At 45.7% G+C, this 20,372-nt stretch overlaps 1 protein-coding gene across 6 annotated transcripts in view; it reads right to left on the reverse strand.

The window, feature by feature from the left end:
• Positions 1-20,372, reverse strand: part of LOC146174051 (uncharacterized) — a 65,717-nt gene that overhangs the window by 17,833 nt on the left and 27,512 nt on the right. For 2 of the 6 annotated variants that reach the window (XR_014702282.1, XM_084584955.1), the window contains exon 3: positions 19,738-20,011. The exons of 2 other annotated variants lie outside the window; for them this stretch is intronic. Coding sequence is in view for 2 of the 4 variants with exons in the window: in XM_084584955.1 (XP_084441081.1) it covers positions 19,790-20,011 (222 nt within the window). In the remaining 2 variants the exon portion in view is untranslated. Of the gene's footprint in view, positions 1-1,693; positions 1,785-13,061; positions 15,029-19,737; positions 20,012-20,372 lie in introns of those variants that run through there. 2 more of the 6 variants (XR_014702281.1, XM_084584957.1) reach the window with 2 other exon arrangements.

Raw genomic sequence — 20,372 nt, forward strand, 5'->3', positions numbered from 1 at the left:
AGTCGCTTTGAGGCAGTAAACATCATAAACCAAATGTGTGCGATCCATGTCCTCGCTAAGTGAGGCGCACCACATGACATCAAACAATATGCTGTTGTTTTCAGCCTGCTGCAGCGCTTCACTTTTTGACATCGATAGTTTAAGTTATGTGATGCAATCTCTACATTACTAATAAAAATTGAAGTGCAGAAACATTATTTTTTTCTAAATCATTTATAGAGACCTAGTTCTGCATTAGACTCAAAAGTGACTCACTACAAATGTTTTATTAAATTTTTTTTCTGGAAAGCTACTAAGCAAAATTGCGTTTCACAGCTCAGTGAACATTCACAAATTTTGAAGGAGAAATCACAGAGGCTCAAGCACGAAGTCTCGCGCATTTGGCATGGAATGACTTAAACATGAAATAAATCTCTCACCTAGGTTGATCAGGCTGCAACGCAGTAATGAATGTAAATTGTGCATATTAACACACTGAAGCAACACGTACTTACGACAATGGAACAATGGAATAATGCAGATATTTAGATCTTAATACCTTTTTTAATTCAATGGCATCGCACAACACATTTGAAAGAGCATATACCCTGAATTTAAATGGTGCCGCGTATGCCAGGGTCCAACCAATCTCCTTTACCTCAGTAGCCTAGCGCCCTAACGCAGCTGAAGCTTTCTCAAGCTCAATTCTTGTGCTAACAAGGTTAGTAAAAACATTAAACACCTATTCTTGCTGTGGGAAACATACCATCGCCCCTGCTACGCATTTTCATGCCACAAAGCATGCTGCATGAAATGTAATCTACGGAAGTGTTATAGAGAATACAGAATAAGTTTCACCGCTACAGGTTGCTGCTGCACATTTAAAAAAATTATAATTCATCTTCATTTTTGCAATTTTGTGTTTGTTTGGTTAGCAAGCACAGGCTTTCTTAAAAAAGCTACTGACACTCCAACATTCATGGCCGTTGTGCTCATCTGTGGCACACCCCTAGAGGAGAATAGGTTAAGGGCAGAGTGGGGTTAGCTGAGCAAGCTGTAGGAGATAATACATGCTCCGCTACTGGCATAGTTTAGGTCCTTCAAGAGCACTTTGTCATGTGACCATGCTTGCTTCCCAATCACCATCCGCTTGATTGCTATCGCCAGCCTATACTAGTAATTTTAATGCCATGTAACTGTCAAAGATTATTTACAAATTTTGGGCTGTATTCGCCTAATGCACGTGCAGGCAATTTTGAGCGCTATGCTGTAATGTCAACACTTGCAACACAGAAGCCATCTCGAGCCGAAATTTAAAATAGAAATCCAACTATGGAGCACTCCTTCATATGCCTGCACAAACAGATGCTTAGATGCCACCATTGCTCGAAATTTGCAATGAAAGCAAAAACAAAGCAAGATTTTTGTGTTTTATGCTGATATGAATTACTGAATACTCTATTTTTCAAGAGGGACGAGATAGAAGTGCTCTTGAAACTGCAGCTCTGACCACAATATAACTGTGATCTTGCTCCTGTCATTTCAGTGATAATCACTCAATGCTGAAAACGTTCTTCCAAGAGTTCTAAACAGTGCTTTTTGCCCACAGTGGTGTATGCCATTACTCTAATGGTCCACATCACTTGAGTAGAGTACAAGCCAGGAGACAAAGTCATATTGCACATGTTAAGTAAACATTAATTTGGGTACTAACCTGTGGGCCAATTTACGTATAGCTGAACGCTCCTCTTCACCTATTCGGCACTGAGTCAACAAGAAGGGCATAGCATTCATGGCAGTATCTCCTGTAACATGTGAGTATATGCCCAATACTATGTTGAGAAAAATTACTTGTAATGGCTAACGATTTATACACGCCCATATCTACGTTTCAGTTTCAGTAGGAGCTGTACTTTAGTTTTTATCACGCTGTGTCAAAGGTCAGCTGGTATTCGATACGTAGCTTCCTTTCAAGCTCTACAGAAACAAATAACGAAGTTACAACAGGGATAACAAAGCACAAGTATCACTGATGAAAACGTACCACTAAATCATATTGAAGTAAAATGAAAATTCAAGTTTAGGCTAGCGTCACATGATAGTATATATGCCTTAAAAGCTTTAACAATAAGCCCCAAACACGCTAAAAAGCAAAATACACTCGGTGCCATAACTGGTGTATTCCCACAGCTGCAACGGGCCAGGTAAATATCAGGGTTGTCAAGGAAGGCTATTTTGCTACCTCAGTGGTCAACTACCATCGAAATATCAAGACAATACCGCAGCAACGGTAGCAAAAGATGCAATTCCTCACATTTGAAACCCCTAGACAGACACTGGAGAGAAAGGCTAGTTTCAGGCAGAAGCCCTAAACCCTGTGTGTGGGTATAAACAAAGCAGCTTAATTAAATTAAAGCTATTGACGTCATTCGCACCATATTCTGTTTACTAGCTCGCCAGTAAAGCAGTGTTACTGTCACTTCACCCCTTCAAACCGCTGATTCATTCAGGCTGCGTACACAAAGAAATTGTAAAAAAACTTATACTTTTGGGGAGCTCAATAGGTGTCCATGGAAGCACATGCATGCATGATTGTTGTCAAAAAAGGGGTGAGCGTGTAGTCTTCACAATATAAAAAATATTTTCAGATGTGCTCAAAATAATACGAAAAGTACTATACACATGTAGTAGCACCTGTTCCTTAGCTTGCTGAAAAACAATTCTTGCCACAGGCCATCAGCCAACAACACATGACATGCTGGTATACAAGGCGCGATTTTACACCATAAAAACTACGTGTCTGTGAAGATTATGCGCGCATACCCTGCGGATTGTTACACCCAGAAGGTGGCACATTAAAGTAGAGCAGAACATACAGATTCCTTTTCGCTTACACACCACAGAGATCACTTCAGCAAAGCATAAAGTTATAATGACAGAAGAGCTAATCCCAAGGGTAGCCTGCAATCCTACTTATTACCCAGTGTAGTTAGTGAACAACTCAAATAGAAAAAGAACACATGTCACATGGCGCACTACTCTTCAAGCAGATAAATTGTTCCAGTGTTCTATTTGTTGGCAGGACAGATTCGTTTTTCATTTAAACGTGGTGTTATTGTAATACCTTCAGTGCAACTACTGCGAGAGGCTCTTCAAACCCCATTTGAAGTTTACAGGCACTTTACAGCAGCATAAACAAAGTGCACATATTGCCATCATCATCACTAAATGTGTACGTGTGTAAGCGTGATCAGCAGTTTTGTCCCTGACCTGCAGCAAAGCTCAATGATTTCATATGTTTCATATAGTTTTACACTCAGAATGCCCACAATGCATGACAGGCAGATGCATGTGGCACAGTGGTGGAACAGCCATTTGTCTTTCAGTAAAGGGTGAGAGAGAAAGTAGAGAGTGCGGTCAGCCGGCAAGATAGCAGGCTCGATTATTCATTTCACCGGTGAACTAGTTTCAATTTCTACCTAAGTTACTATTCTTTGAAAGTCGATCGCTCCTAATGTTTTGCGGGACAACAAAGGGGTAATATACATATATACATATGCATGTGTTATCTCACTGAGCTGCGAAAGAACTTGAACAAATACCTTGCACCAACTGTCTCTGCATAAATTTATACTGTGGCTCCTGCGACCCATCGAACTGCAGCAACTAAACCGAAATGACATCACTGCTGCGAATTTTTCACGAGCAATCATAATGCGGAAAGTTTTCAGTAATCTCGTTTACAATTACTTAACTATGCAGACAACTTTCCAATCAGTGAAACTGCAGGTAGTATTCCCAGGTAGTAATATATTGACACGTGCCTTACAGCTAGAAGAAGAAAGAGCGAAATGGGACGAAGTAGAGGACGTTGAGGTGCCCGCCCGTTCCCGATTCAGCTCTCTCGGTGCCCTCGTTCAGCGGTTACAGCAATTCTTTAGTGTAACAACCGTTACACATCTGGTGGAGATGCTGGGTATACGCTTCCCGACCTGCGTACGCGTACGAGATAAGAAAACGGAGCTCACACCAGTTCATCAGCGCCCAGTCACCTGAATTCGGACCTCTTACCACCCGACGAGGACGACGCCGCCTCGACCGACGGTTCCACCGGAAATGACCAGAGATAATGCGTCCCCGGCGCCCATCCTTTACCACACGCCGATAACACCGCCATCCTTTCACGGCAATGTATACGAAGATGCGGAGGACTGGCTAGACACTTTTGAGCGGGTCGCCCGCTAAATCGACTGGAGCGACGACCGTAAGCTCCATAACGTGTTTTTTGCGCTTGAAGACTTCGCTAGGACATGGTTCGAGAACCACGAGAACACCCTGTCCACCTGGGAGACATTTCGCATAAATCGCCTAGCTGCTTTCGCCAACGCAAACCGCCGGGATAAAGCGGAAGCTGCGCTTCACTCCCTCAACCGGCGCGCTAACGCAAGCGTCCGCATGTACGTGGAGAACATGACGCGCTTCTTCAAGCGTGCTGACCCTTCCATGGCCGAGGAGACAAAGCTTCGCCACCTCATGCGCAGAGTCAAGCAGGAGCTTTTCGCCGGTCTGGTGCACAGTCCACCGCGTACTGTTGCCGAATTCCTCACTGAAGCGAGCACCATAGAGGCGACGCTCCTTCAACGAGCCCGGCAATACAATCGAGATGTAAGCACGCTTGGGCCCGCTATCTCTTCGATGCCGCTAGGGAGTGACGTAGCCGTTTTACGTGACCTAATCAGGTCGATCATCAGGGAGGAATTACAAGCCCTCCAGCTTTCCCCCAGCGCGCCGTCTGTTACATCGCTGTCTAAGTCGTCCGGGACGAGGTGCGCTTGGCATCGCAGCAGCAAGAAGTCTGAGATTCCTAGATAGACTGAGGTCAGACCTACAGATGCAGCTGTTCTCTGTCAGGCGGCAGCACCAGTCTACGACGTGAATACCGCCACTCAAGCAGTGCAGCAGCCTGGTCTTTCCCGTGTGCCTGCTCGACCAGTCTATCAGCGGCCACGGAAATGTGATGTGTGGCGTACACCAGACCGGCGGCCCCTCTGCTACCACTGTGGTGAGGCGGGTCATCTTTACAGGGCCTGCCCATATCGCCTAGTGGACCTGCGTTGTTTCGCGCCCGACGATCCTTACCCAAGGAACGGCGACCTACCATTCGAAATCGAAGCTCACCTGTCGGCTCGTCAGAGGGCTGAGACATACGGCCGTTATGACTCTAGATCATCGTCTCCTCGGCGTTACCGTTCCCCAAGTCCTCGCTGAGATGCCGGCTATCCTGAGCGGCGTTCACCCAGTCCACGTCGGGAAAACTAATTCCAGCGGTCCCGGAGGCAAGGCCGCTGCTGTCGGGAAAACCGAAGATCCTCCGTCGCCGATACGCCGAAACGCTGATTTCTCAAAGGGGCAGGGTAGCTACAGCATCCGACATGCTACCTCTGATTTGTGTGTTACAATTGACGGTACTGACGCTGTCGCTTTACTTGATACTGGGGCAGATTATTCGGTGATGAGCCATGCCCTCGCCCAGGACTTGAGCAAAGTTTTGACGCCGTGGTTGGGCCCTAGCATTCGCACGGCAGGAGGTCACCTCATGAGCTCGGCCGGAAGGTGCACAGCCCTAATCAGCATCCGCGGTTTCGTCTACGTCGGTGAATTCGTCGTCTTGCGCGAGTGTTCAAGGGATTTGATCCTGGGCCTTGACTTTCTACAGGAAAACGGTGCTGTGATCGACTTACACGAGGCGCGAGTTACATTTTCGATAAAGCAAGCCTTGGCGCACAGTGACACAGAAGACACAGGAGTCAACGCTCTGCGTATTGTCGAAGACAACGTAATGCTGCCACCACGGTCCAGTGTGCTGGTGTTAGTTAGGGACGACTGGTTTCACGACTGCGAAGGTATTGCGGACAGTAACCCTTGGCTGTTGCTCGAGAAGGGAGTTGCTATTGCGCGCGGTCTTGTCGACCTGAATGACGACTGCGCGACAGTTTTCCTGACGAATTTAAATTCAACGCCTCGCGAAGAGAACGGCTGTCGCCTTCCATGATGTAGATGAGTTGCCGAATCAGTGCTCCGTGGAGATGAATCTTCATGAGGATGCCGCAGCACACAACGCCCTTCAGAAAGTTAAAATCAACGTGGGTTTGTGACCTCATCAAAAGAACCTTCTGTCGTCCCTGCTACTTGATTTTAAAGATTGCTTCGCGACGAGCTCCAAGGTCGGACGCACGCCGATAGCCAAGCATCGCATCGTCATTGATTCAGCCACGCCACCAGTTTGTCAGTGTCCATACCGTGTTTCACCTAAAGAGCGGGAGGCTATTAGAGTGCAAGTCGATGAAATACTTGCAGACGATGATATACAGCCGTCAACAAGTCCGTGGTCGTCGCCGGTCGTCCTGGTGAAAAAGAAAGACAGCGCGTTACGACTATGCCTTGATTACAGGAAACTGAATCAGGTTACAAAAAAGGATGTGTACCCACTACCCATGATCGAAGATGCGCTTGACCGACTCCGAGACTCCAGGTTCTTCTCTTCCTTAGATCTGAAAAGCAGATATTGGCAGATCGAGGTGGACGAGCGAGACCGCGAGAAAACAGCTTTCGTGACGCCCGACGGTCTGTACGAATTTAAGGTGCTCCCGTTTGGGCTCTGCTCTGCACCGGCCACGTTTCAACGCATGATGGACACTGTTTTAGCTGGTCTGAAGTGGCAGTCATGCCCTGTGTACCTGGATGACGTAGTCATCTTTTCGTCTAGTTTCGAACAACACTTGCAGAGATTGCGCATTGTCCTTCAAGCTTTCCAGTCTGCGCAAGTAACTATCAAGCCATTTAAATTTCATTTCGCCTTCTAGGAGCTCCGTTTCTTGGGACATGTGGTCAGCGCACGAGGTGTTCTCCCAGATCCCGACAAGACTTCCGCCGTCTCCAGTTTCTCACGCTCACCGACAAGAAGGCCCTCCGACATTTTCTGGGCCTCTGCTCCTATTACCGCCGCTTTGTTAAAGCTTTTTCTCGCCTAACTGAGCCATTGACAGCTTTGACTCGAGGTGACACACCCTTTTATGGGAGAGTGCCCAAGACGAAGCCTTCAAGGAACTCCGTCGCCGCCTGCAAAATCCACCGATACTAGCTCATTTTGACGAGAACGCAGACACAGATATCCACACTCACGCCAGCAATGTCGGCCTCGGAGCGATCCTCACACAGTGGCAGGATGGTGCAGAACGAGTCGTCGCCTACGCGAGCTGCACACTTTCTCGTCCGGAAAGGAAGTATTCGACGACAGAAAAAGAGTGTCTTGCCGTCATCTGGGCTGTGAGTAAGTTCCGACCGAACATCTACGGGCGACCGTTTCGTGTTGTCAGTGATCATCACTCGCTATGCTGGCTAGCCAGCATTAAAGATCTTTCTGGGCGGTTGGCCAGGTGGAGCCTCCGGTTACAGGAGTACGACATGACAGTCGTCTATAAGTCGGGCCGGCAGCACTCGTGGAACCGGCTACGCAAGACATCACCGAAGATTGTCCTGTCAGTATCTCTCGTATGGCGCAACTTCAACGGACCGACTATGAGTTGTCGCCATTCATTGGCTACCTGGAGGGTATTATTGCTAGTGTACCCCGTTTGTTTCGTCGTGGGTTGCGGTCCTTCACTCTACGGCGTGGAGTGCTCTACAAGCGCAACTTTGACAGCACCAGGGGGACGTTTCTTCTTGTTGTGCCATCCCAGTTACGACCCAAAATCTTGAGCGCTTGTCATGATGAACCATCCGCCGGCCACTTGGGGATCAGTCGCACACTGGCAAAGATTCGGCTGAAGTACTACTGGCCCAGTTTACTACCATCAGTTTACTACCATACGTAGCAACATGCCGTGATTGCCAACGGCGCAAATCTCCTCCTCTGAGACCAGCTGCCTTTCTGCAGCCTATAGCACCCCCCAGAGACCCCTTTTCAGCAAATTGGCATAGACCTCCTCGGCCCTTTTCCGAAGTCGTCCACTGGAAAGCGGTGGATTGTGGTCGCGACGGATTACTTTACGCGGTACGCTGAAACTGCGTCACTTGCAAGCGGTACTGCTGCTGAAGTCGCCGAATTCTTTGTCCACGACATAATCCTGCGTCATGGGGCTCCTGCAGCTATCGTTACCAATCGTGGAGCTGCATTTACGGCTCGCTTCACTCAGGCTGTACTGAAGCTCACGCACACCAGCCACAGACGTACAACAGCCTACCACCCACAGACAAATGGCTTGGTGGAACGCCTCGACAGGACCTTGACCGACATGCTTTCTATGTATGTTGATGTTGAGCACAAAACATGGGACCAAATTCTTCCATACCGAAACATTCGCGTATAATACCGCACAACAAGAAACGACGTGATTCAATCCGTTTGAATTCGGTCACCACGGTCGCCAGCTCTCTCGGTGCCCTTGTTCAGCGGTTACAGCAATTCTTTAGTGTAATAACCGTTACAATATATATATATATATATATCTGGCTGTCTGATATTTGCCCTGCAAGTCTCTTTAAAGGACAGCTCCGGCAATTTCTATATTGTACTGAGTTAATAATTGATTTATATTGCTAATGGCTCGGTCATGACAGTACGCGGCTATATTTTGTTTACAATACGCAAACAATAATCTTGAATAGGCGAAAACATTAATTAAAATTGAAACTCTCGCATGAGGCACGGCGAGCACCGCCTTGCGTGACGTCATATGATGACGACACAGGCGTGCAGCCGTGCTGCACGCACCCGCTGCGTTCTGCCGAGATGTGTGAACGTCAATCGCTGTCACGTACGGCACCATGAGGAATATACGTGATGCTGGTGAGTCGCCCTCGATGTCATCAGACAGGGACGGCTAGGACTACATAGCCATTCAAATGCAGTTTTAAAAAAAGTCTAGCAATATTTGGCGCGCACGGCCTATGATGGCAGAAACAGCGAACGCTTATAAATGCAGATAAATTACTGCAATATGAAGAATCAACTCCCTATATTTTTAAGCCATTTATGAACTTATATTCCCGATGCAAGTGGCCGACATTGTGAGGACGACCTGTCGTTATTACAAAATTCCAATTTTTTTTTCTCGATACCGACCTTCGATAGATCTCGGTAAATCTCGAGGCGGACTTCTCTATAAATCCACCTTATTGTGAGTGAGAATACGGTCTAGAGAGCAAAACCCTTGCCATATGAAAAAATTAATGTCATTCCCATCGAATGATATTTGTTCAATTTAATGTTTTTTTTTCTACCCTTTGCTAAACGACCGAAACTAATAGTTATTGCAAATAATGATTGCTTGGAAAAAATTGAGCGCGTATGCAAATTTTTATAGGCCTTTGCTATGTACCGAAAATGATTGCGCTCTGAGAGAAAGCAGTTTTCAAGTTCCTGTTATATCTTGCGTGCCATACGTAACCAACCTTCTTATCGCGAAGCTCAGCGGCGGTGTCGGCGTTTGCTTATGGAAGAGTACGGAATGTGTGCCGAGCCCAGATGCAAAATTTTAAACCGCATGGGCTGCCCATGCAGTTTATACTACGTCCACTTAGTACACTAAAGCAATTTTTAAGAGGAGCAAGTCATATAGGCGTTGCCTACAGTGTGCGATTGGGGGATATAACTTTCGAAAGTACGCGCTCGACGGTGCAGCATGTAGCCCCGTTTGTTACTCGAAGTTCCTTTGCTCGGTTAAGCAGTGCATCAAAATACGACCAACCGCAGCCGCATCAAGTAGACGACAAGTTCGCAACACTTACCACCAGTGAATACAGTGAGGTTACCGCAACATAGCTGCGCACAATGGTGCTCTGGCCGTGCGCTAGTCGTCGCTAGGCATAAATTGTTTCACACCGGAGCAGCAGCGGACGGCGCTTTGGAATTGATCAGCGCTATAGTAAATGGTCTGTTCCTAGAACTGCATTACAGTCAACATAAGTGTCTCACAGTAAACGAAAGATGAACTTTGGCGACACCTTAGCAGCGGAGCTAGAGTACGAGATCGGAACATCTGAGCGACATTTTGGGAGCTGTGAGCTGCAAGCAGAAATTTGCTTGTATCGCAGTTATCCCCAGAATCTGGTTGGCAATGAACGATCCTCAGGAAAGATGTTTTTTTACATTAATTTATCCAATCGCGTATTATTTCGCGATCGCGCAAACGAAGCCCTCCCATTTTTCGCACGAGCAAAAAATACCGATATTCACCACTCTGTTTAGCAATAAATGAATGGAGCCAGTTGCCGTCCAATATCGCTGTTTTCACTGATTTATCAGCGTTTTAAGCAACATTGCTAGCTTCTTCAGATGCATTGTAGTCAACTTGTTCGATTTTGTCGCTCCCTGTGTAGAGCTTTCTTTCCTTGATTCTTTCTGTGCCATCTATGTGTCTGAGTCGGTGAGATTTCAAATGTTTTTTTTAATCATTTTTCTGGTTTTAGTTCTTGTATTTATGGTCAGCTTTGCAGTGTCTGTCATGCGTGATGTGCATGTTTTTCTCATTTGCTGAATTAGCTGCACATGTTTCTATTTTTACAGTTGTCTTACTATGTTGAAATATTGCTTGCCCGACTATTTTTTCTAGTTTTGTATACAGAATACTTGACTAGTTATATACTTCCCGCACATACCACCAGAACATTATCGGTTATCCTGTTTTTGCTCTACCCTGATTTGCTTCCACATCCCTCTATGTAATGCCCTACTGGGTCCTTAGGGTGTTTCAAATAAATAAATAAAAAAGCACAGTATCTGTCACAATTCTCCGCGAACACATGTACAAGGCTGTAAAGTAAGGAAGAAAGGGGAGAGTGAAAGAAGAGAGCGAGATAGAGGTGCCATAGTGAACGGCTACCATCCTACCGCGCTACAATGCGTTTCGCCTCATCGCACATTAGTGATCCAAGGTGCCCTCTAGAAATTTTTGAGCAAACTTCTCAAAACTTCACAAAGTTGCTTTGAGGAAAAAGTAACATGACACCGCAAGTAACAATTGAAGCAGAAAGGATAAATGCTTCCTGAGAGACGTTAGTTATCAGTTCTATTTTTGATATAAGGAATGTTCCTTTCCAAAGCAAAGATGCTGTTCGCACAAATGATATCTTGTCTTTGGCGTATACATGTGCTGCAGGTATCAAATAAATTTTTCGCAGTTGGCGCTGGTGTTGTTTGTTTCTTTTTTTGTAATGTCTTGCTGAGGGCTACGATCACGATATGTTCACGCAGCAACAAGCTCCAAAAGCCATGATTTTGTGTAATTTTTAGTATGAACTTATAGATGGATTGTCCGCATTATTACTTTGGTTACAAAAAGAAAAAGAGGAAGATTGCAGTATACACATTCATGCTTTCTTTCGAATTGCTTGACATATTTTTTTTTATTTGTTCAATGTCTGGTGCAGGTTATATTGGCCATCTGCTAGAAATTGTGGATAAGCTGGGGACAAGGCATATATGGGATGCTTGGCAAGTCACTGCCTCTACCGCCGCCAGCATTTAACAGCTGTTTTGGACCTGTGGACAAGGCAGCTCTATTGCGGGGCCAGTTGTCAAGGTTTGCGTCACGCAAAGACCAACCTAGGCACACAGAAGACAGCAGCTATGAGACTGCTTGATGTGATCACATGTACGTCTTACAGCGTTGCCGGCAACTTTGCTCAAGTTGTGCAAGCAGGTTTTAACATCCCAGCTTGACTATTGGGCTGGCCTAAAAGTTGGGATGATTAATTTCAACCCCTGCGATTGTCCACTATGTGGCACTCATCGAATGCATGTCTATTAAGTCAAGGACATGTGGCGCAGTATTTTTCTCCAAGTTTTTGTTTTAGGCTTCTTGCCTTGTATGGTCACAGTCACTGTGCAGATGTGCAGAAGACATACGTGTTACCTGTTTCTTTTCGGAAAATATTTTACTTGCCTCCAGGAAAAAACTCCTCTAAAACCCTCTGACATTATCAGTCCTAAATATTTCCCCCTCATCAATAACTCAGAGCACGTGGTGTGACATCAGGCCTTAGGAAACCATGCTGCCAATTTGCGATAAAATCACACTGCAATCATTTCTATGATGCAGGGAATGGAAATTGCTATGAAGGTTTGTTAGTGATCTGAGTGTTTAGCTGAAGCTATTTTGAGGCAGGGAAGTATAAGTTATCTAATACTAAGGTTGGCTGGTTATTTTATGGGATTTAACGTCGCAAAACGACTCAGGCTATGAGAGACTCTGTAATTAAGGGCTCTGAAAATTTTGACCACTTGTGGTTTTTTTAAGTGGACGACATCGCACAGCACACGGGCACCTTGCTTTTCGCCTCCACGAAAAGGGGCCGCCGATGCCGGGATTCGATCCCGCAATCTTGTGAACAGTAGTCGAGAGCCGCAACAACTGCGCCACCCCGGGAGGGGGGGTGATTTAGTACTAAGGTAAAATGCTTTTCACAAGCTAAGATTTCATACTGCCAGTGCCTTTACCGTTTGAAGCAGCCTCAGTCTGCTCTTTTCAGGCTGCTACATCCTATTTAGTTTTCTTAGATTTTTCTTGAGAAACACTTTCTTTGAAATGGCTAGCAATGCCGGCACTTTAGAGTGAAGAATGTATGGAAAGGGCTGTTGTTGTCTCTAAAAGATCTAGAACTGAATGGTAAGAGTAGTTTGTGGGCGTTCCCGTAACAGCACTTAATGACACTGGCGGCCAAATGTTTATCCTAGGGTACCTCTTTCGTCACCATCACAATGTTCTGACACCTGCTGTTTTCTCCGCCATTCGTGTCGCCATTGAGTTTCCCTAGCGCCTTTGCAGTTTGCACAGCAAATGTCAGCATTGCCGACCATACTGCATCTGTTCTGTTGACCACAATCGACCATTCTTCCCGTCACATATTCCTTGGCATTGACTTTGTGACGGCTCAGGCTGCCCTTATTGATTGCTCCACTAGCGTCGTTTGCTTGGACCGGTGGGCACTGCTTTTAGAGCACACCTTCAAAGTCACACCTCCACGCCGCTGAATTTGCTCATCTACCATCAGAAAGCAATCTGTCTTCCCCTGTCTCTGTCTTCCCCTGTCCCTGTCTTCCCCTGTCCCCTATCAATCCTACATCACACTTCCTATCACTGAGTCTATTCAGTGCGTCATCTTTCCTCGCACATATCGTCGCCATCAACAGTACCTACCTTCTGAACATCTGGGTCTTGGACAAAATCATGCCCCAAGGCAAAGGATAGTGCTCGCTGACCGTTTTCCCAAGGTTATTGCACAATTTTGTTATGTTGTGGCTTGCAAGTTACGCCAGCGTCGGAAGAAGCCGCACCTTCAATCTAGTGGCCAATGTCATCCTGTCACAACTCGTATTGGCCTCTTGTTTATGTTGATCTTGAGCTGGTTGGGCCTTTACTGACATCAACTTATGGGAACAAATGCAATGCTGCAGCCTCTAATTGCACCATTCAATGCGCTATAAAAAGAAATATCCCGAAAAGCTGTGCCTTTGACGTTGCCAGTTTTCTTCTCTATACGTCATCCTGCTTCAGGATGACCTTCAACTGCTTGTAGATCAAGCCCACTCCTTTTTTTTCTAAACTGGTTTGTGACCTGTTCGTGTCATGCTACATCTGCCATAATTTCTCGACAGCTTACCATCATCATATATTTAAGGTCATATTGTTAACAATATCAAAGGTCTAACTGCGCCCTTAACTGCGCGGTGACGAACGTACTGTTCATGTAAGTCCCCGATCACCATCTAGACTGGAACGTCAGTTTGCCTCTCGTGACATTTGTCTAGGATTTCTCTTCACAAGGTACCACCGGTTACGCAACTTTTATGTACTCTTTGGCCATGACCTTTTGCTATCCTTTCACAGTCTGCTACCTCCTGACAACCCTAGCAGTAAATATGCTTCTGATGCCATATGCCATGCTCATAATGCTCGTCATACTGCTGACAAGTGGCCCAGCGCATCTTAAACTGCTCAAGAACGCCATTACAACTACCACCATAAAACATTTTGACTATCCCTTTTGCTGCCCTCCTATGGCTGTCAGCCTTTTCTGTGGACATGCGAGAAGCTATACTGCCTCGTTACATTGAATGTTGCTGTGTCAAGCAGCAACTGAGTAATGTGACCTGCAAGATCTCGCCCCTGTACCCAAAGTTTCAAGTCGCTGCACCACTACCCGAACTTGTGTGTACCGCTCGTGTGGCATTGTATATCCCCTCTAACCTGTTTTGTACACACAACATGGACAGTGCTTCTCCTGTGGGAGAGTTGTGTTAAAGTGCGTACCCAAGAAATGGAAAGGATATTTTAGACAGTGCGATGAATAATAATGATGCTGAAGGTTGTATTGTATTGGTGTGGGAGCTGGTTTCTCAGAGTGAAGTGTCGCTCCTTGCAGTCAAAAAACCCATTCGACTATACTTCCGGAGCGGTGTGAGTATTTAATGCAAGATTATTAGGATTTAGTTCCGAACACTACATCTGCTCTTGCCTAAAAGGCACCTCTTGATTTTATTGCAATGGTCTTGTGGTTCTTACCTAATTTTTTTTCTGAAACACAGGAGAACCACGTTCATCTCTTTTGTCACTGAGGCCCTGATTCTTAAAGCGAGAGACTTTACTATGTATCTCACTTTCAGTCTTTAGCGATGCAACCAGGTCGTAAATGCAAAAAGTGTTCTATGTATTATAGCACATCAGCCAGTGAGATAACCATACTGTTTGACTAAATATAGAATCCTGTTATTATAATAGTTGTTTCTTAATTTTGTCTGATCGTACAGGATGTGTCACACTTAGAGGGGAAACTGGGAGTGCATGGCTAGTCTGCTACTGTGGAGTTCCTTGGCGAACAAGCAGCTCCATAGGCTTGCATGGAAAGAGCAGTCAGCCAAGTTTACATTGCATGTTCCTTTTCTTGCTATTTTGCTCGGCTATTGGCAGTAGCGCTTCCAGAAGCACAGTGGGCATGCGCTCCTTTTTTCTCTTCTGAGTGTTTCTTTTTTTGGAGTTCCCGGCTTTATCTGGAGAAAAGTCATATATGTGAGCGTTCTTTATTCCAAATAATGTAGTGTGGGTTATAAATGTGCTCTTCCACGCAGTAAGGTTTTTAAGTATGAAACAGCCTTTACATTGCCTTCTGTATATTTCTACACCCATTAATAAGCTCCAGTATTATATAACGCCCTCCCATAACTTCCGCATTAATCGCCTGGAGAATTTGCATTGAAGTATAGTTTCACCATATGTGTTTGTGAGCGCATACTCTTTCAATCAACTCCAAACTTTGAAAAGGATGATGACGCCAGTTGTAAAACAACCTGGGGCGAACTGTCTGGATTCTCTCCAGAAAATTGTGAGATGGGCAGTTGGGAATACGTTGAAGGCTGGGGGGAGGGGGGGTGTAAATGACCTCATTGTGGTGTTTTGAGGATGCTTCACCGCACGATCTGTAACTCATACCCCGTGAGGCACACTTGTGCTGCTGAAGTGACATGTATATTTTTCAAGGAGTTCTAATCTGGCCGGCATCTGAGGACTGTCACTCACCACTGTACACTTAACACTAAGTTGCACCAGAAGGTGTTCATTCCTTACTCTAGACTCAGAAATCGTGAAGCTGGCCTCGTACTTGATCTGGTACGAGTATGACGATGTGACGCACTTTACAAAATACCAGCTAGAGCGATGCCGCACAGCGCGCAGCATGCGCGACTCCCAGCTTAGTAGGCTTGCAAGCACGTAGCTGGCATTGTCACTGCTCAAGCGCTTGCTGCGTGTCCTACGTCATTTTATAGCGCTATTTACCTCATTAGAAACTCCATTGTATTTCAAGATAATTAAGTCGGTAATAATGGTGTTGCCGGTGGGTATCGATTCCATGAACAAGCATTCAGGCTTCCTTTTCAACCGATCAAAATATTGTTACGCCGTGTAGCGGCGCACTGAGAAGCAGCAGAAGCAGAAGCAGACGAAGCAGAGGAAGCAAGGCGCGCGCAGACTGATCCGGCGTTTTCCGAGCCGTGTGCGTCCGTCCTTCATACGACGTTCACCTGCATTAAAACCATTTCATCCGTATATTTGGGGGAGGTGCTGGGTAAAAACGTTCTGGATCCGCCAGTACCTCGTCGCAGCCGTCGTGCAGCAGGTTTACCACGTTTATCTCCTCAACAGTACCTTTCAATGACTGCCACCCGCACGACGCAGACTCATAAACAGCGACTTGAAGAGACGACGGCCTTTCCCCACCAGCGAGGGCCGCGTAAGTTCCACGATGAGCCCGAAGATGACGTTGAGGAATGGCTCCGACATTACGAAAGATACAGCAAGTACAACCGCTGCAACTCAATCGCACGTCTATACAATGTAGTTTTCTTTCTCGCTGGCACGGCTCTGACGTGCTTTTATAACCACGAAGAAATCCTGACGACCTGGGACCGATTTGTTGACGAAATTACGAAGTCTTTCGGGGATACCCTGGCGAAGAAGGAACGCGCGGAGCTTTCCAGCTTTCCCAGAGAGCCCAGCTGCCCGGTGAGACATGCACACGTTACATCGAGGAAATAATTAAACTTTCGCATTGTAAGCCGGCAGGTGTCAGAAGAAGACAAGGTAGGGCACCTTCTCAAGGGGATTGTTGAGGGTGTGTACAGCTTCCTTATTTCGCGGGACATCCCTGCCACAGTAGCAGATGTCATAAAGCAGTGCCGGGCACTTGAGGCGTTAAAGGCACGTCGGATAGCGCCCAAATTTGGCCGCCTTTTTATTGTGACATTCCGGAGGCTGAAGACGTCGCTTCTGTGGTCAGCAGGATTATACCCGAGGAGCTGGATATGTTTTACAGAATGCCTTATCAGCACATTTTCAGTCCGTTTAAGATCCTATATCTGCAATCTTCCCCTTCAGGCTAACCCGTACTGAGTGTGCAGCTTCAAAACATCAGTTAATTGAAAGCTGAATCCTTTGTGTTCACTGTATTGAAAGTGTATTTATTTGAAAATTTCGCTGATACTCACTACTGGGTGACGTATTACAACTCATCACAACTAACGTATTAGGGTATAGGGTCTAGCGTTACAACACGAAGCAAGAAAGACTGACGGAATTCATTGAAGAAGCGGCACACTGGGCACAAAAACAAATTCTTCTGGGCGCACTCAGGCATGGGTCACGTAACCTTTCTCGCCGCGGGCTAAACTGCCAGCCCATGATGAATTATTTTGGATATCGTCGAATGCATCAACCCGCATATGTGAGAGAGGCCAAACGCTAGAGAGGTGGCGACTTCCACACACGAGCCCAAATTTTAACAAGTAACTGGTTCTCTACGACAGAAGTGCACTTGGAAAAACGAGCCAAATATCTAATGCGCGGCCGGCTTGAGGTATTCACTTGATGGCTATTGTGCATCGTATTTTTTAAAGGCTCTTATTGTTCATCTGAAAATGTGCGCTAAATTAATTTGTGAACCAGAAACAAACCCTGTCACTGGCATAAATGACAGGTGTTACAAAAACGAGCCGCTCAATTAATCTGGGTTCAATCACTTGCGTTCTTCGTCATTTCAGTTTTATTCTTTAGCCTTAGAGTTTTTCCTACTATACTCTCTTTTATCTCTTTATAATTTATTCATCTCGCCGCCTGCCAGGCAGAAAACAACTATTTTCGTGTTATTCTCCTGTCACGCCTTATCATTATCCTTCTAAACTGCTGTTCGTGAGTGACACCGCTTGTGCTGAATGGAAACAGTTTGCAACCTTGAGTTCTATATAGAGCATCCCTGTCATATTCACTTCAGCACAATTTTGGAAAGCTTGAAAAATGATTGTATAAACAAGCAGACGAAGCTTGCGATCGAGTTCGCTCTACTCTACGAGTGCGGATCTAGCAAGAAAGCCTGATTCAAGATTGGCAGCATCTCAGCAATCACATCTTAAGCGATCACACTATACTGTTTTTGGAATCGTGTTCGCAGCTACAGCTACTGGCCCTGGTTTTGTAGTCATAAGCATTAAGTTCGTTGCGGACTGTGGAAAACATCTGAGCAGCTATGAGCACATACTCGACATTTCATTCGTTAGGTTAGGAAGCTTTACCGAAAACGTTTTATGGAGCTGTAGTCATGACATTGCTTATGACGACGGTGGCAAAGACAATATCCAGACGATCGCAAGATTAGTGCTACTGTTTTCTCATGTGTTACCCATGGTGAAACTGGACCTGTTTCCAATGAGGTGTTATTGCTAAGTGTCGTACGATGGTTTGGTTTGGTTTGGTTTGCAGTGTTTAACGTCCCAAAGCGACTCAGGCTATGAAAGACGCCATAATGGAGGGCTCCGGAAATTTCGACCACCTGGGGTTCTTTACCGTGCACTTAAATCGCAGAGCACACGGGCACCTTGATTTTCGCCTCCATCGAAAAGCGGCGGCTGAGGCCGGAATTCGATCCCGCGTCCTTGGGAACAGTAGTCGAGCGCCGTAACCACTGCGCCACCCCGGTGGGGTTAAGCGTCGTACGAGCTGTCCGAAGCGTTTTGCTGTCAGTACAACATATGGTGCAGAAATACCTGTATTCAAAACGATGAAAAGAAACATTAAGCGAATCAATTTGCTGCTATCAAATTGACCTGTACTGTGATGTCATATCTACATTGCAATATTTTTGAGATTCCTACTCATCTAAGGAATAGCAGAACTGACCGAATCTAATCTGAACCGCACAAGCGTGACCCTCCTGCCTTCGTTGAAACACTGTGCTCTGTTCCCTGCTGGTCTTGTAAGATCATATTCTATGTTCGCGATGGTTTCGTTTGGCTTGTGGGGTTGAACCAAACCAAACCATTGCAAACACGTCATTAAAATCAATAGCCTGACAAAGTCACAAAACCATCCTAAAGTTGCTGTTCTAGGATAATGTCGATCATCGGCGCTGGCAGAGAAGCGTTGTTTATTAAATTTCTATTAAAACACTTACAGCAGCCTATTTCGCCGCTTTGTAATAGTACATCCGCAGATCTAGGTTAAATAGCAAGTATCAAAAAAGGGGCAGGCCTACAACTATCTGGCGCCTTCCAGCTTCTCAAAGCATAGTATGTTGTGGGCTATACGTTTTTACCTTGAGCTGAGGTTTAGTCAGGATGACGACTCTCGTGTGCAATAAAACATCAGGGTATACTTTAACGGATCAAGCTACAACTATATTTTTACATTGAGAAATAGCAGCCTTGAAACCATGAAACAAGGGGCAGTTTATAAAATAGTGTGGTGGCCATTGAACTGTGTCTACAACGTTGTGCTTCAATAACATATCCCTACACAGGGGTGAAAATAACGAGGGACACTTAAGCTCGGCCTTTAAGGGTGTGACGCCATTGCGTAGAATAGAACCCCACATTAAAGTCCCGCTTTTAACACGTCAAATAAACGTTCCTGAGTGGTCTAAGGGTAACACGAATGCAGGAATCTTGGGAGGCTGACTCTGATATCCCCCTCTCATGTGAAAAGAGAGGCCTGAGTCGGTAGCTCCTGCCATACGTAATGTCAGTAAACAGTACTGGGCTATACCAGCTGCCAGCGCCATATTCATGATTGTTTTCTCACAACGCCGAAAGGTGAACGGGGCCTTTAAACCAGTCGCGTTAAACTCATCTTTGTTTAGATTCAGCTCAAAGCACCGTAATTGATCTAGTATGTTGTTTTAGATAATAAAAAGAGAAATAACCAAGACCAGTCAGCAAAGATTTCACAAATATTTATGTTAGTGAGAGGTGTCTTCGTTTAGAAGTTCACCCGTGCAATGATTGACTTAAGTATGGTGGGAGTGCTGGCGGTGGTGGTTGTGGTAGGCGGCGTGTCGTAGTAGGTGATCTGGGTCCAAAAAACATCGGCTTCATTCCATTAGGGTGCGGGCCAGCTAGTTTAAAGCACATTCCAAAATACTGGGAATTCGCCTCACGGTAGCATCCACATCCGGGCGGGCACTGATCTCCTCCAAGGCTCGGATAGCACTGCATGAGAATCACCACCAAGCATTTTATTGTAGTCAAACTGTTGTGCTACACTCATCAGCTGAACGTCGATAAAATCACCCCGCACTTAAAACCTGAATTCTGTTTCATGAAGCACTTCTCAGCGAGCTCACGATTATTAGCTACTATAATAGAAAACAAATTATTTTTCCTGCTGCACGATGTGTATATGTGGGTGTGTTATCAGGTATAACAATACACGTTGCCTCTCAAAAGCTAATGATCTAGCTCGTGACGTTACGTTATTAACGCACAGTTTGGCTGGGTGCCAGGATATTCAGGCTGTGTATTTCATGCGGCGAACAAATGAGGGTTCATTGAAGCATCCCAGGTTATAGTT

The sequence above is a fragment of the Amblyomma maculatum genome, chromosome 11 (assembly GCF_055883805.1).
Source record: "Amblyomma maculatum isolate TAMU_Amacu chromosome 11, ASM5588380v1, whole genome shotgun sequence".
Classification (NCBI taxonomy): Eukaryota; Metazoa; Arthropoda; class Arachnida; order Ixodida; family Ixodidae; genus Amblyomma; species Amblyomma maculatum.